This window comes from Cantharellus anzutake (assembly GCF_015039405.1).
Source record: "Cantharellus anzutake strain C23 chromosome Unknown EI90scaffold_29, whole genome shotgun sequence".
Classification (NCBI taxonomy): domain Eukaryota; kingdom Fungi; phylum Basidiomycota; class Agaricomycetes; order Cantharellales; family Hydnaceae; genus Cantharellus; species Cantharellus anzutake.
Window position 1 is genome coordinate 39,512 of NW_024066979.1, and position 17,777 is coordinate 57,288.

The 17,777-nt window shown below is 44.7% G+C and overlaps 2 protein-coding genes across 2 annotated transcripts; both read left to right on the forward strand.

Moving 5' to 3' along the window:
• Positions 1–10,985: 10,985 nt before the first annotated feature.
• On the forward strand, positions 10,986–12,393 carry EI90DRAFT_3016929 (uncharacterized protein; the record flags this gene model as incomplete). Its single annotated transcript, XM_039057050.1, has 4 exons — positions 10,986–11,092; positions 11,142–11,156; positions 11,544–11,638; positions 11,768–12,393. 4 exons carry the CDS (start codon positions 10,986–10,988, stop codon positions 12,391–12,393), a joined length of 843 nt encoding a protein of 280 aa, XP_038915191.1.
• A 3,090-nt stretch (positions 12,394–15,483) lies between these two features.
• EI90DRAFT_3124716 (uncharacterized protein) lies at positions 15,484–16,756 on the forward strand (the record flags this gene model as incomplete). Its single annotated transcript, XM_039063749.1, has 5 exons — positions 15,484–15,689; positions 15,802–15,886; positions 15,941–16,096; positions 16,147–16,644; positions 16,700–16,756. The coding sequence occupies 5 exons, from the start codon at positions 15,484–15,486 to the stop codon at positions 16,754–16,756; spliced, it is 1,002 nt and encodes a 333-aa protein (XP_038915192.1).
• Positions 16,757–17,777: the final 1,021 nt, after the last annotated feature.

Genomic DNA, 17,777 nt, shown 5'->3' on the forward strand with positions numbered 1-17,777 from the left:
GCTCCCATGTGTTCCAGATAATCCTTGAGTGCCCTTCAGGATAAATCATGGGCAGTGGGATTGTAAGTGGAATAGAGTGGTTAACAGCTCTGCATTTGACCAAGAACATATTGCTTCAATACATCAGCATCCTGGGACATCTGATGAAGTAGAGTCATAAACATCCAGTAGTAGGTGATGTTGACTTCAGACTGAGACAGGAGAGGAGTTATTTGGGATTTTTGGGGTCCCATGTGTAGTATCCTAGTAGGTGCCTGAGGGAATGTTCAACACTATAAAAGTAGGACTAGGTAGAGATATAGGGTAAGTGAATGAATGACCTTGGTAAAAATATAATAAGTACCCCAGTCTCATGAGCATAAAAGTGAAGAGAACTGCAGGGCATCAGTGAAGACAAACATCAAGGTTTTAAGCATCAGTTACCCAATGTAACAGGGGAAATGTCAAATAATGAAGTTGATAATAAGTGAAGGTAGAGCAACCAACAGGTCAGAGATAAATGCTAATTGAAATGATAAGGTGGTGATGACCAACTAGAAACCCACCATCAATTATCAGCCATCTCAATAGGGTCAGGTATCCTTCCACAGAAGCAATGAGTCAGCTGTCTGCACATCAATAAGAATATCACTAATCACACATCATCAATTGATGCATTGTCTGAAGGGAATAGCCCATCACCCCATCATAACTAGTAATTGTCAAAGCAGGAAGTAGTCATGCATTGGTGACATCATTTCACATAAACACCATTGCCAATATTCCCATCCTCCTGCCCTCTCTACCTCCTTTCAAACACACCATAGAGTCAAACCCTTGACCCTAGGTGTTGTTCCTATTCTGAACTCCCTTTACCTCTGTTTGGACACCTTTGTTTTTGTTCTGATTTGGACCAACCTTGGTCCGATTCAGACCTCCCTTTGTTCTTTTGTCCTCCATCTCTCCTTATATATAGACTATGTACATAATTGCCTGTACCCTAGTGTAAAGTTGCCACCAGAAATCCCCTTGAATTCCAACCTCAAGACTTACCTTGCCAGCCCCAAAATTAAGGACCCCCTTAGACAAACAGTAGTGGCACACATATCTGACATGCATGTGCTATTGTGAAACAGTGAAGGGAAAATAGGGGAATATGGGAGAAGGGTGAGGATGGGGGAGAGGTATCTGAGGGTGTGTGGGGTCAAGGGCTGTGCCTTGACACATACTGGATTTTTGGAACACAAGTTCTCCCCTCCCCAATTTCTCTAAGGCACTAGGAGGTGTCAGAGTGCTGCAGAATTTCTGGAGAATTTCCTGGAGTTTTAGGATCAAGGCTATCAGAGAAAGGAGTGGTTTTCCCCTCACGCTTTGTTGGCACTGAGAGCTCTTAGCTCTCTTTCAGCACTGTAGGAGAAATAATATCTGAAGAATAAAACAATGAATCACCAGAATACTCAATAACTAGGTGATAAGTTCAAAATGCTTAACATAGCAAAATATATCTCTACAGCAAGTAAATAGCACCTAAATGGCAGAACAAAAGGGAACATTGGGAAAGAATCTTAAATATCTAGGGAACCAGAAAATCTCTGACTGTAATCTCTTTACCATCTGAAAGCACTGTTTCTCAACTTTTTCCACAGTTTTGTTTCATTCTAAAAGCTTCAAAACTGGCAGAGATATTGCCCAAACAGTGAAACACCTTGTAGTAATGTGTCAGGGCATCACACTTGACCATATGACCCCAAAACCCCACCCCCAGTCTCCTCCTGTGCTCCCCACCTTTCCCCATTTTTCTTCTATTTTTTCAAGCATGTATACAGCCCTGAGCCCAAGGCAAACCTGTGGGAAAAATCACATGGGCTGGGGGACAGGCTTTTACCAGAGGTCACACTACAAACTGTTTAGTAGACCTTTTATAGCAGCCTAGTGGGGAATAGGGAAACTTACCCTTCTTCTCAACTCAATCCCCACTAAATCCTTTCAGTGATTTTGAGGAGCTAAGGACAGGGTCCAGCACCCTGATATCCTGTCCCTGAGTGAGGGCCAAGCCTTCAATATATTGACACTCCAAAGTCTGGTGGACCAGATATCATATGGAAGAGTATCTCTTGGCATGGACAGACACTTTTTGACCAAGTTAGAAGAGGGGAAATTGCTGAAACACCTGAAATTGTATATTTTTCCACAAGTTATTGAATCTTTGACAAAAGAGTGTTTCAGAGTTCTCCACTTCTTTGTTGTATTTTTCCTAATTTTTTGGGATGGTCCATTAACTTGTAGAATTTATTTTCTCATGTATTTGTATTTGCTTGCTTGGTTTCTTGTATTCTTGTCCACTGTGAGTGAAATTTAATGACTGCCTGGGTTCCTCAGATCATGAAAATATTTTTTTGGATTTTTTATTTGGGGTTTACTTAAGTACCAGAGAGATGACTGTCATATCTGTACCCAACCCTCTCCCTTGCCAACTCCCAAGAGGTTATCCCACCTCCAGTTCCAAAAATACACTCATGTTAGGCTATAGTATATGACCCACTTGGATTTGTAGTGACATAGTTCCATTAGGATGAATTGTCACATCTCTGTGACTGCCATGCTGAAAGAGGGCTTGCTGCTCTCTATGCCCACTAAGCTCAAGGGGCCAAACTCTCCAAACTCTACTTTCTTGACTAGACTTTGCTATGCTCTCGATCCTTAAACTCCATGTGCGTTCTTGTCAGGGTCGTGTGTGCTTGCAACAAGGAAAGTCCCCAAAACCTAGTTGATAGCAAAGCTGGGGGACATGCCCACACCAGCACATGGTCTTATGTACATGGTAGAGGTGGTAACTAGCCAACTAACTAATAACTGGTAGTATCGGATCAAGGAAGATAGAAGATCATGTGGCATCATAACCGACAGCTGCAGACTGGATCAAAGCAGAGATGAAGAAGCAGAAAAGAAGCAGAAGCTGATGGGATCACGGGCCATGTGGCAATGCGCTACTTATGCTAGCAACCCGAAGGCATGCCCTGATGTTCTCTAGGATTTCTGCAAGGTCCGGGCTCAGTGTCCACTACTCACTTGTTGTGAGCTAGACCACTGCCCTTGTTCCTACTGTTGGAATTCCACACACTCACACCAAATCTAGCATGTCCTAGCACCTTAGAGACTTTGGGGGAGGGGAAAACTTCCTTTCAAAATCTGGTATGTACAGGATTATATCTCATAATTATTTTTAGAAACAATAAATGGGGAGTATTGGTGCCATATGGCACCTGGGTACCTTATTGGTGAAATAATAAAAAAGGGTAACAGTAACAATAAAAGAAAATCAATCAATATCTGAAATGATGGCAAAATATGAAAATATAAAAAATAAGTGATTTCTCAACAGATTTATGGAATTAAGAGCCAAAATTGCAAAAGAAGCCAGGGATAACTCTCACACAGCCAATAAGCATTTTTACCAATTTATTAGACACTGTGGGAACAAGTGAGGCTGGAATTCTGGGTTGCTGCTTGAGATTCCCATGCCTGCACATACTCATGACCTGCTGTGCCTCACCTGTCCAATGCAGAACTCTGTCAATTCTCCACTGTTTGGGATGTTCTTGATATCATCTGAATCATAAGAATTAGTACTATTTTTAGATGTCAAATTTGTATTGGGTTGTAGCATGAATGGAAGGGGTTTTATGTGGGGCCTTTACAACTACTCCAAGTTATATATATATACATAAATTACATATCTCAGTGCAAATAAATAAAGAAATAACAGCATCACTATAATGGGAATAGGTTAATCCCTTACAGTGGAGTGAAAATTCTGAGATGACACTCCCATAGATTACATTGTAAGATTTGTAAGATCTGTCATAAGATCTGTAGAAGAACCAGTCTTGGACCTCCCATGGATTATGCCACTTTAAGAACAGGTCAAGAAGGGAGAATTCCTCCCCATTCTCTTAAAAAGGGCAGAAAATCACACTGCTGCTGCCTCACAATGGCTGGGCCAATTGGCCTGAAACGTTGCAAACCACCAGATCCTGATTTTAGATATTTTCAATGCTGTTTTTATGTTTCCAATATAGATATGGCCTGAACAATTTCATAATGTGTTTCATAAGGTGTTAGACATGTTTGAGTGACTCCACACTGTTCACACCTATACATGCTGGCTAAATCCCTCCCAACAGAACCCAACCTTCCTCCAGATCCCTTCAAACACCTCTTCCATCCAGCCTTACCCTTGGGATCCAAATCCAAATCCAATGTGATCCATCTGGGATGTACAAGGGAGAAGCCTTCATCTCATAAAAGAAGGAAAAACAAAAAAAAAACAAACAAAAACAAAAAAGGAAGAACATGGGGCAAAGGAACATGGAATAAAGTTAACACTGAAACACTCTGTTAGCCCTCGCTCCATCAGGGGAGACACACATTACCTTCATCATGGTTGGAGCCATCTCACCAATCATCTCCATGACATAGGAGCTGAGGACTTTATGAAGCTAGCTAGTATGTAAGCAGAAGCAGCTCCACAGTGATCATACAGACTTACCTTGAATCCAGTTTCTGAGTACCAAGCAGAGAGAGGAAAGGATCATAGTGAAATCATGCCTTACTGTGTTGTGACACTTACAATCATCACTTCATTCATAAGCCTAGAAGGTCTCATGAAAGACAGATCAGAAAAAGGCTAGTCAGTTGTGAAACTCAAACTGCTCTCCAGCTATCCCCATCATGGCACCTTTCTGACCTGGATACCTTGTAGCTACTCACAGAGAGACAGACAGCTGGCATGCATGTGTCAGGGGATGTCTCATGGGTCCCCATGACTCCCCCCATGGCCCACAACCCTAAAGGAACACAGCCCTGTCCAGGGCACACTGCTGCTGCTGCTGCTGTGGGTGAGAAGGTGAATAGATAAAGAGGCAAGTAGTATATGTACAACTTGCCTACTGTGGGTAAGGTGAGAAGGAAGCTAACTTCTCACCTTCCCACAGTGGCCCAATATAACGAAAACTTCTGGAGATATCCAGAAGTCACATGAGGCCCAAGACCCGGGGCCTGGGGCATCCAGCCACATGGAGCATCCGGCACAGGGTGCACACAGGGGGTGTAACGGCTGGGTGTGCATGCGGATGTGGGTGCGAGTGCAGGTGTGGGCTAAGTCAAGGTGTATGCCCTGACAGCATGCCATCATGATGGGTGAATCAGGCTGTCATATACAATGACATCCATTATTGAGATGCAGGCTGGGTGGCCACCCTACCACTTCATCCCTCATGGTTCATGGGTCATACTTGGGCAAAGGAAAGAGAGTTTCTGTCTCAACCAACAAATCCCAGGGCTCTGTCAGTGGTGAATCAATGCCGATAGGCAAATCCACTGAAGGAGGAGAACAGAAATCCTATAAAAGGCTGTTCTTCTTATATGTTAGTATTGGTACTTTAACTCAACCACTGTAGCATTTTGGTTGCTTTGTGTATTGATATTTGTATGTGTTACTAATTATTTGTGTGTGTATGTAACTCTCAGGGTTCAATTCACTTGTCTACCTGATTGTTCCACATGAAAATTGTGCTATAGACCTACTATTTTTAGTTGCACCTCTCTCTTGTCACTTTTTAACTCAGAGTGACTCCAACTGACTTGACTCAACATCACTATTTCTTAACTTCTTCTTAACTTTTTACTGAGGGTTGATCACTTTTACTCAGATGTGATCTGAACTGCACACTTATACTAATAAAACTTAATTTTTATTAGGATGCCTTATGACCTATGAGCCAGAGCACATAGGGGAGAGGAGTAAGAAGGAAGAGGGGTCAACCAGAAAATGTGCTAAGCTCTCTGTTTTCACATGTCACTTTACTATTTACATTGCTGAGTAATCTTATATTGAGCTTAGTAATCCTCTTATGTAAGCAATCAGCATCCCATTCTGCTTCTAGAACTTTCTGGAAGTTTTGGTGTGGGAATCACCCAATTGCACTGCATCTTTACCCTTGTTTACTCACTTTATTCTAAGTCACATGTCATGGGGGTTATTTGTTAGCTTAAGGGTGCAGCTTTCTGTTGGTATCAACAACAGTAAACTATGAGGATTATTATGAAGATATGAATTTTTCAAGATTTAATTTCGAGGTTCTCCAGATTGCTTTGGCATTAGCTTATCCATTTTCTTACAATTAATTCTGGATAAATTATGCCTCGTTCCTGGACTCGAACTCTTTAGTTTCGCATTTATAGCTCATTTGTTTCTACCATAAACTCAGGATGTTTGAGCCAGTCTTCTCTGCAAGCGTGTTTTAATCTTGTTAAATCTGTTTCTCCCTCAATTCTTCAGATTCTAACATGAAATCTTTCCGTACACAGACCTATACTTAACTATTTAAGACAAACAAAGATTAATATTTCTCCCTATTTTCCTCATATAAATATTTCCAATTCTTTCATCTTTTCCTCATACCCAACTGTTTGTCATTATGTGAATTCCTTGGTTTCCTTCCGATTTCTCATTGTCATTCGTTTCGTATGTTCGTAAAACTATTTTCCCATGTTACCACGAATTTCTAATATTTTATTTGATACAGGAAACCTTTTTTTTGTTTTTATGTGGGTTTATCTGCTGTTTTTCTTCATTTTCTGGACCATCTTCTGATCTCTGGACTTGAAAGTTTGCGTAGATACTCAGGTCATCGACTTTGTTCTCCAGTATTTTTCCGATATTTTATTTCAATTCATTTTGTTGAGTTATGATTTTATTGCTATTTTTATTTCTGGTCCATGGAGGTTGTATGATTGTTATCTAATTTTCTGTGATTGTTTCTGGTTGTTTGGGCCCCTGTCCTATCGAGTGAGACTTGGTCAACAATCCGACCCCGGACCTTGCTGGCATCCCAACCTTATGTCAGGGACTCGTCCGGGGTCGAGGGGGTCCGGGTATAGCGTCCGGGACCGAGAGCCTGGCGGGGGGCGGATCGGGCGTGCGTACTGACAGGCCCGATATGGGACAGTGGTCCCTGGCCACTTAGACTGAAGTGGAAAGTTGAGAAGAAGGCTACTTCTTCGGTTCCCACTTCAGGTTCGTTTATATACATGCGGCTTGGATCACATGACAGGTGCCACGTCACCCTCGCACACAGCCGTAACCACCCGGGTGTCTCCGTGGGAGATCCCGAGGGTATCCGGTGCAGGCGCGCGTGCTGGGCACAGCGGGAAGTCACCCGAGGTGCCCGGGCCGGGTACATGGTGGGCGCGCTGCAGATGGGTCAGTTGTACATTGATACAGAGAAAGTCGTCCATGTAGAATAAAGGGAGAATAAAGGAGAAGTAAGATAAGGAGAAACTGAGGAGGGGAGGATGAGGGGGGAAGAAGGGAAAGGGGGAGGAGGTAAGGAAGGGTGGACCGGCGGGGTACCGGGTCAGGTTGGGCCGGGTGGAGCCGGGTCAGGTGGGTGTGCCCTGACACCTTACCTCCAGTTCCTGAGCCCTTGGCACTCCTGGCATCCAGTCCCTCTAGTTTTCCTTGCCTCATCTCCATCTGAACCACACCCATCACTCCGCTATATGGTCACAGCCATGCACTGCATCCAGACCTCTGCCCGCATCTGGACTTCTGCCTGCATCCGGACCTCCGCCTGCATCTGTACCTCCACTCACCTCTGATGCTTCTGGTTGCCCTCCACACCCTGTGGTCAGGTCAACACTCCCCTCCATACCTTTGCTGGCCATCATGCTGTCCTTGTTTGTGACAGCACTGTCAGGGGACATGCATACTCATCAAACAAGACTTGTGGGTGGAGCGGACCTGTAGGAGGAGCACGGACTTGGAGGGGGGGAAGCCCCCTTTGCAGATGGAGGGACTCAGACCAGAACAGGGGGGGTACTCTAGTTGATTTCAGACTGAGGTCCCTGAAAGTATTTACATGATATAATATAGAAGGGCCGGTTGGTCCAGCGCAGTCCAGTGCAGAAATGAGCAGGGATTGTCAAACTAAATAATGGACAAGAGCCTGGGAACTGGAAGCAAGGAATGAACAAACAAACAATGAGTGGTGAGGGGTTATTGATGGGAAGAACAATAGGAACAATAACCTAGTGTCAATAAAAGCGGTGTCAGGGCCCGGCCTCAGACTTGGAGGCTCCCTGACCTCAACCCCCATCTAACCTGTCCTCACACTATGCGGGGCATGAGATGTATAGTAAAAGGAAAGATAATATACACTTGCCTATGCGGGGCATGAGATGAGAAGAAGGGTAAAGGTCTCATCTCCCCGCATGGTTGCTATATAAAGGAATGGGTCACATGCCCACAACTATACAGCTCCTAGAGTTGTGTAGTGTGACCCGGAGGGAACATCCAGGTGGCAGTGCCCAGTAAGCGTGGGAACGTTCTGGGCGAGTTGCTTGCCCAGAACTGTGGCTGTGACCCGTGGGAACATTCTGGGCGAGCTGCTCGCTCAGAAAGTTCCCGCGCTATCCCGTGCGCGCATGTACACAACACACAAAGGCAACAACAAGGCAACAGTCAAAGAATAAAAAGGGGGTAAAGTAGGTGGGGAGTCTGGGGCACCCTAAGGCAGGGTGCTGAACCCTGACAAGTGGATCAATGCTGATATTGGCAAGTTAAGTGAATGAGTGGATAAACATATGTAATAGGCACTCAGCAAGGAATGAATGTATGCTGCTGAGTGGCAAAAGGCCAAAGGAAAAGTGGGGTCAGCATGTGGCACTGACACAAGTCCGTGAAATGGGATGTGGGAATCAGTGCAGTGCTGATAAGTCTGCAGACAGAGGGTGGTCTGTCAGTGCTTGTCAGGGATCAGCAATGACCCTGGACCCTATGCTGGCTGCGCATATGCATGTGGGAAGTATTCCAGCAATTCCCATCTACTCTGCTTACCTAAGCCCTGGTGGCCCAGACCATCTCCGGCATTTTCTGGAACATTCTATGATCATGTGATTCTATTGGCAATCTGTTTGGTTTCCTTATTGCCAGACTCTACATGTATATAGCTGACCCTAAGATGGGGACACTCCTTTCCCCCAGCTTTAATCACAACTAGGTTATCAGAGCAACCTGCATCTCCCCCAAACATCAAGCTCAGGGCACAGCAATCCACTTGAGTCGCTGAGGCTGCAATCCCACTCTGTTAACTTTGAACAGCACTTCCAGACACACCGCACATTTCTGCCCACATATCCATGCATGTGCATTCCAACAGACCTCTGCCAACACCTCTGACCCCAACTCAGACAGAAACCCATCCGTCTTCAGTCCATCTTCTGACAGTTTCTGATGCCCTTTGGCTTTAAGAGCCCACAGCTGGAAATTGCCAATTCTGAGTTAATGGACAATGCACTGGCATTTGAGCCATTTGATCAATGAGGAGTGAAGTTCTTGGTGATGGGCTGCTTCATGCGAGCCCCTGGTGTTGATTTTGGGGCAATTTTTGGTCAATTGGGTGATTTTTGGGTGTGCTTGCTGTATTCTTTCACTTTCACACCTTCATCACCATTCTGACATTCTGCAACAGCCTTAGATTCTCTTTCTACTCCCCCTCAGGCTTCTCCTATCATCCATGCACCCCCAACTTGCTTGCCATTGCCAGTTTCAATAAACTTGGCATCATGTGCTTTCATCATCCAGGTCTTGTTTTCTTTTGAATCAAACAAGGATGCATAAGGCTCCCTCAGCATATACAAGGGCAAGGACCAACACACACACACACCATACATGTCATATCCATCCATAGCCATCACCTCCCATCACCTCTGGTCCTTCCGGATTGCCTCCACTCCTTTGTCATTAACCATGGAGCCTCCAGATTCCACAATCCCCTCCAACACCGCTGATGGTCACCACCCCTTCAATTCAATATATTACCTATGCCTCCCTAAGTACAGAGCCCTGAAGGCCTCCAGACAGCTCCAACGTCTGCTAGTGCACCCCTGCCTCCACTGGGCAATTTAGTTGCCTGCCCTGCAAGTCTACCTCCAGGCCCATCCCTCCTTCCTGTTTCTGGGTTATAGCCCATCGCCCCACTAACCCCATAACCCAACTCATTGGTAATATTCAGTCAGCTAACCTGTAACTCCATTAGCTCCACTCTGCTCGGCTTCACCATTGCAGGCCCACTTCCTATGTAACTATATATACATAACTTGTAGATATGTTACACTTCAGTGATAAAATTGACTAGAGTTTCCCCTCTTCTAGAATTCCTTGTCAGTCGGTAAATTAGGGCACAGACATGTTACTAGGCACAGTGCTCCTGGGATAAGTCACTGAGGCCGAAGCCCTCCATTTCAGGGACATCATCTTTCATCCCGGATCTGGTCTCTGACAATACACACACACACACCATACACACACACTTCCATGGAATCCATTCCACCACCCAAGCAACCTTGGGGGAGGTCACATAAGATGAGAAACTACTATCAAAAGACTGGAATTGTGTCAACACCCTTTAGAGTGAAAGACATGAAAGCCTCTCAGGAACATGCATATCAGATGACTTCACCTTAGGAAAACTGCATTGAATGACCACCAAGAGAGGGTAAGGGGTGTTAAAGATCCCTGGGTGGAAGCAATAACCCTTGCTGAGAGGGAAGTTGAGGCAGCCATATTTACTGCACTCAAAAATACAGGTTGTGTCATTCTATTGTATTTTTTGCTAATGACTCAACAGTATTTCCAGTTTGCATTGACATAGACTACAGAGATGTGGCAAGTCATAATGATAAGGCTGCCAACAAACAAGCAACACAAACCAACACGAGGGATATTGAATTCCCCACCCCCCCAATTGAGAAAATATTGCTGGACAATATGGAGCTGCTATAGAGGACAGGAATGGAGTACTCCTGGCAATTCATCTCCCAGGAGTATTTGAATTCATTCATGTATGTTTGAATTATTGGAGTTGATCAATATTACTTTTTACCTCCATCTTGCTTTATCCAGGACAAAATTATGGATGCCAGGGCTAAATTCAGTCATCAATATGGCTTTCCCACTTCAAAATACCACACCAATTTCAAGGAAGATGTTTCTGAGCTGTTCAAAAGTGGCCAAGCCCACTTTGCTTACTGGCAAGGCCTTGGTAGAAAGGTTAGTCTTTCTCATGTGTCACACTCATATAGCTGATGAATGTATGTAGGATCTGCATCCAGTTGTGAGCAGGGACTCAAATAAATTTCTGAAAATGTCAGGGCACAGCCCTTGACCCCACTCACCCTCAAACACCCTCACCCTTTCCCTAACCACCCTCTCCCCACATCTCCCCATTCCCCCTATCCTTCCCCCCACTGTTTCACACAATGATGTGTGTGCACGTGAACCTGTGGGAACGTTCTGGGTGAGCAACTTGCCCAGAAATGCACAGCCACAGCCACAGCCGCAGGAACTTTCTGGGAGAGTAACTCACCAGGACACGTGACCATGGGAACATTCTGGGCAAGCAGCTTGCCCAGAACTTTCCCACAGGTCACACCCATTATGGAAAGTCGGCAGCAAGTGGGAACTGTATAGTTCCTAGGGTCCTTTTGTGTCAGCCTCACAGGGGGCTGAGAAAGCTTACCCTTCTTCTCAGCTCATTCCCTGTGAAGGCTGAGGCTAGTCCCCTCAGCGACTTTGAGGAGTTAGCAGCTGGGGAGAGTACCCCAGCTTCCACACCTGGTCTCGCCCTCCAGCCACTCCCAGCTGGGTCCGGATCCTGACAGAAAACCATCAGGGAGTTTCATGACAAATGTGAACCCCTTTATCATATTCTCAATCTTTATGCAGAGAGAATAGCACCAAATCTTTGCAAGCAAAGCAGGAAGATTTGGCAATCTGTTAGGGACTTCAGAGACCCTGATGGGTACCTCAGCCATGTCAAAAGCCATTTTTTCAGCCATGCTGTTCATCTTCCCTCTGACACACAGTACCATAAGGATCAAGAATCTTGTTGGTCTTGCTTTGATGCCATTGCTGTGTTTGGCAAATATGAGGGTGGAGAGCTTCATTTTCCTGAGCTGGGTTATTTCTTTCCCTCTCATCCCAGTGACCTCTTCTTTATCAGAGGGGCCACCTTTGAACATGATGCTGGGGGTTGGGAAGGTGATGGTAGGATGGTATTTGCAATGTTCTCTGACAAAGGTGTCTTCTATCAAGACTGTGAGACTCATCCTCAAGATCTGGAGCCCATATATGGCAAAGCCCATTCTTCATTCCAGGCTACACATTGCCCCTCATCCTCACCCATTTCTACTTCCACAGCTTCTGGCAGCCAACCAATATCTAATGACCAGAGGAAGGGGAAGACAGGAAGCAGCAGGGCAGCAATGCAGAGGTTGAAGAGGGAGCACTCTGTCGATGGTAGCATGGACCAGGAAACACAGTTTGCTGCAAAATGCAGATGCAAACTGTAAGGATTATTCCACCTCTCCAAATAGTCAACTTTCTCTTTTGTTTGATAACCCCTGTTCTTTTCTCCTTGTCTCATAATTCTGTTTCCACTGTCAAATAAATCAGTTTTCCTTTGCAAGCAATACTGTAAGGGAGATCAGTGTCACATCTGGGAATCCTGACCCTGGATTACCACACCACTACCACAGATATTGCTATAGGCCATCCAAGTCCATCCCACTCATCCACTTCACTTCCATTCCCACCATTGTAGGAGAAATAACAGTCACTCTATGAAACCACATCATGGAAATATGCCAGAAAATTACAAAACCCCTGTATGACAAGTAGAAATGAAAGGATAGCAAAGTTTGAATTTTAATGAATTTTAACAAATTTTATGAATTTTCATGACTACATAAACAAATGCCAAGATAGAAAATTAAGAAAAATACTTCAAGCTCAGCATCAATTAAAGCAAGAATGAGGCCAATCAGGTGAGATTTGACCATGAAATCAATCTGAAAACCTCCATGGAAACCACTTCCCACACCCATCAGCAAGGAAGTTCTGCAGAACAAGATTCTGGAGGAATCAATGCAAAACCCATTGTTGTGTTTATAATAAATAAAGAATGTATATGCCTTTGAAATAGACTCAATGAAGGTAATTTCAGGGAAAACTACAGATAGACTATGGAGAAATAGCTGAAATTCATTGGAAACAAAGCCAACATTCAAAAAGTGAGCATGAAGGACAACCAGTAATGACCAAGAGAAGTTTGATAGCTCATTGGAAATGGAGGGATCGATTCTCAATGCACGGAAAATTTCATAGCAAAAGGTTCACACATCATGGAGATATTCACCAAGGGGTTCAGCAACATTGAAGTCATATCTCAGGGAAAAGTTGATGTTCACAAAAGATCCATATTGAAAACACCTAATGAAATTTACATGGAAAATATAATAAATCAGGTTCTAGCACTACACAAAGTTTCAGGCCAATCGGCCCAGCTGTTGTGAAGTTACATAGTGATGGGAATTGAGTATTCCACACTATGTTGAAAGACAAGTGAGGGTGGCAATGGGATGGGAACTGGCTATCTGCACTTCAGAAGATCACAAAGACCAATTCTGCCCAAATATGGAAGTCTCTGGTCAAAACAAAGCATGGAGAATGCATAGAACATCACAGAAGAATCTGAAATAAATCATGAAAGCCTGTATTGAGGTTACAAATGCCCATGCATACAATAAAGAATAATTAGACACAAAACGTCACCCTTGTACAAACAAGTAGGAGAACAACACATGTGATTGCCAACTGTGTGTGTGAACTTTTGCTAACTCGGTGGATAATGAGAATTAGAGTATGACCTTAAGATAGATGATGTTAGAACTTGCGGATTCGGACGACTCCGGAATGGAATCGGAGACTTAGCGTGGAAGGACCTCGGCCTCAGCGACTCAGGCGGAGCGCTGTGCCATTGCTGGTTGTCCTAGGGGTCCCTAATTTCGGATCTAGCAGGGGGAAAGTCTCTTGGGGGGAATTCATGTCGATTTCGGACTGAGGTTACAAGTTACTAGGTACATTGTATATAAGGAGGGGTCCGGAATCAAAAGGAACAAGGGTAGGACAAAAGGAGACAAAGGGAGATGGAAAGAGGAACAACACCGAGGGTCAAGTGTTTGACTCAATGGTGTTTCCCAAAGGAGGAATGAAGGGCCAAGGCCCAAGGAGGAAGGAAGGAGGTTGGGAGTGGGGAATGGCTAGCTGACTGAATAGAAAGGAAGCAGCAGCCCAAATAGGAATGAGGGAGAATAGCGGAATTGAAATGGACAATGCAATAGTTGCAAGGTCCGGAGTAAGTCCGGAAAGTCCGAACTCGGAGGTTAAACTCCGGAATATTGGCAAAGGTAATTAAATGGAATGAGCTAACCAATACAATGGGTATAAGCGGAGGTGGGGTCAAAGTCCGAGGTCGGAGCTAAGACCGGAGGTTCCGGAGACAAGACGTGAACGGGATACCGGAGCGGAGGTCCGGAGTCGGGAGCATAGGTTTTGCGTACTCGTCTGGAAGGTGTCGAGGTTGGGGTCGGACCCGGAATGTTCCGGAGTCGGACCGAAGGTGGTGTCCGAGCCGGAGGTGGGATAACCTCTTGGGAGTCGGCAAGGAGAAGGTGACGGAAGGGAAGTAGGGCTCCGGAAGTCGGAGTTCGGAGTTCCGGGAGCCCGGAGCGGAGGTCGGGATTGTATGGATATGACAGATGACTTTCATACCTAGGTACTATTTGGATGCAAATTGTGGTGAAATTTGGGTTGCAGCTCATTTCTGCCACAACACTTCTGAGGCTAATGTGGCACCAGGAAGCTGTACAACTGGTGTAGTTTTGTAGCTCCCTGGTTTTGGAATTTTAAAATCCTTTGTTATTGCCAAATAAATCCCAAAATACTTTATGATGTTGGAATCAACCTCTCTTTTAACACTGACCACAATCCAATTTTTAAAAAAATCAGTTTCAAGTTTGACTCACATGGATAGAGTAAAATTGAATTATGGCTCTTGCCAAGTACAGAAAAGGAAACCATTCATATTATACCCTTTCCCTCCCAAGTGCCAGTACACAGAAAGCACTACCTAATAACCTCAGAGACTACTCCAAGAAGGTATAGTGCTACCTAGCCAAGGGGCTGTCCATTCATTTTTGACTATAGTGTGGGATGCTAAATTTTGGCACTTCAATTTGCTTCCGACAAACTTTCCTTTCAGCCCCATCATATCTCATCTAAACATCACATAACCTAGTGCAAAATTATTGCATTTGGACACTCTTTCAATGTATCAGGATAGATTTTTGTGCCCCCAAGTTTTAAGAAAAAATCCACCAGCAAATTGGCCACCTCATCTTCCTAATTAGGAAATAATGCCAATGATGCCCACAAAAGGTGCCTACTGGGTTCCTGTGGCTAAAGTACATAACAATACACACATGAGAGGGTTTAGATGTCTAAGATACACAGTAACCAGTGGAATCTCGGTATCGGCAATAGGGTTCAATGTAAGTTAGCATCATGTGCAAGGACTCAGCTAACAAAGCGCCCAAGCCAGTATGCCTGCCAAAACTGCTTGTCAGCATCAGGCCCAAGAGCAACTATGGGAAGCCTGTGGTCATTTCCAATCACGGATCCACCAAGCTTCGACCCCTGCCAACTCTGACTCAGAGTACCAGTATGAGTCGGACTCCACAGCAGATGCTAACAATGGTGTGGATGACTCCCCTGAAGAAGATGATGCATTATGCAGGTTACAAAAAAGGTGAGGAAACTTTTTTCTCAGCTTTTATATGGTGACCTTATGATGAAGTGACACAGGCTAAATTTATCGGATGTGCACCATATCTTGGAAACTCAAAGCGCTCCATGCGAAGGAGCTGGCAGAAGACCAGGGAGCTGGCAGAAGTGGCAACAAAATGTGATAATTGTGTTTTAAAAGCATTTACACTTAAACCCGGAGTGAGTCAGTTTCATTGATTGCATGCACACATGCTGAACTTCTTTGTAAATTAGATCAAGAGGATGCATTCTGAGATTTCCCAAGTTCCAGACATGTCAGTGGGCTGTGGTGAGAGCAGTGATGCACTTGCATGCGACTTCGAGAACAGGCTCGAGAGGTTGATCAGCAGGTTTGAGTCACTGGCAATAGAGACTTTTAACTCTGAAGGGGTGGGTATATCAGCATCCCTACATGATGTTTACTGATGTCACTTAATCAGACAATAAACATGAATGACAAGGATACAAATGAGGATGCACCTGACAATGAAGACCCACTGCAACACACCTCCACCGCAACTGATGTCATTACATCTATTGAAAGCATTATTTCTGAAGAAGAGCCTGATGAAGATATCCTTGTCATTGCAAACAATCTTCTGAAACAAGCAACTGGCATCAAGACAAGAGTGACCCTAAAGACAATCATGATACTCACAGCTGTTGTTTCATATGAAAAACTTCACTGTGCTTGGAGTGAACCAGGGCCACATCAACACAAGCAACCAAGAAAAGGGGCAAGCCTTGCAATATCTGCTCAGATGGGCAAGGGTCCAGCCTTTGCATGCAAAATTCATGAAATGGTCCCTTACATACCGAAGTATCACAAGCTCCCAGAGTGTGCACAGCTGGAAAAGCTTGGGGCAGGAAGTTTGTTGGATAATGAGGCAATTGTTGCGGGCATACATCACTATCTGGCAACAGTGAACCTTGGCCAAGTATGTCATTTCTCTCATCACAATGTCTGAAGTCCATTCTCACCTAGAGTTGTAGATCACACCCCACCTCCTTGCTAAGCATGTTAATGAGGATCTTTTACCCAAATTATGACCCAACACACCCTCTGAGAAGAATAGAATTACTGAGCATGCAGCAAGAACTTGGCTACCGAAGTGTTGAGTCAAAAAGGGGTGCATACATGGATGGCCATGAGTGCCCTGATGTTATTGAATATCGTAAAGAGTTCATTGACTCAATGTCTAGAGAAAAGGGGATTGGAAAGTGAGCACAATGTAATTCACACTGCACTTGCAAAAATTCTGAACACCTGCATTCCTCAGGTACATCAGACAGAATGTACGATGGCCCAAACATGGATCCACTGCCATTTGGCTGCCTGCTTGGTGCAAAAGAACACATACCTATATATCAGGATGAAAGCACCTTTCATGTCAATGAGTATCAGTGGCATGTATGGATTAAGGATGGAGAACAGCCTCTCAGTAAGAAGGGGAATGGACAAGCTATCCATGTCTCTGACTTTGTAACAGAACACGGATGTCTGGTTCTGACAGAAGAAGAGTCAGCAGGGAATAACAAGCATGCTCTGAGTGAAAGAGTCAAGTCAGATGCATGAGTGATCACTTATCCAGGGAAGGGGCATGATGCCTGGTGGGATGGTGTGCAGTTGTTGGAACAGGTATGCTTCGTACTGTCTTCTGTGCAACTGATGGAACCTCAAATATGCCCAACCAGCTCAAAGATGCAATCGATATCTTTGAGTTCAAGTTTCTGATTGTGTTGGTGTATGGATCTTTGACTGCTCATCCAGTCATGAGGGACTCAGGCCTAATGTGCTGAATGTCAATAATATGAATGTTGGACCAGGAGGAAAACAAGCATTAATGCACTCTACCATCATTCCACTGGATAACCCTCCTCCTGCTCCTGGCACTCTTGATCCTCATGGCCAAGTGCAGCTGATGGTCTATCCTGATAGCAAAGATGTCCCTGAGAATTTGCGAGGCAAGGCAAAAGGGATGAAGGCCGTCTGTCAGGGACGCATCCGGGGTCGAGAGGGCCCAGGGGTAATGTCCAGCACTGAGGCCGTCACGGGGTGTAGAGCGGGCGT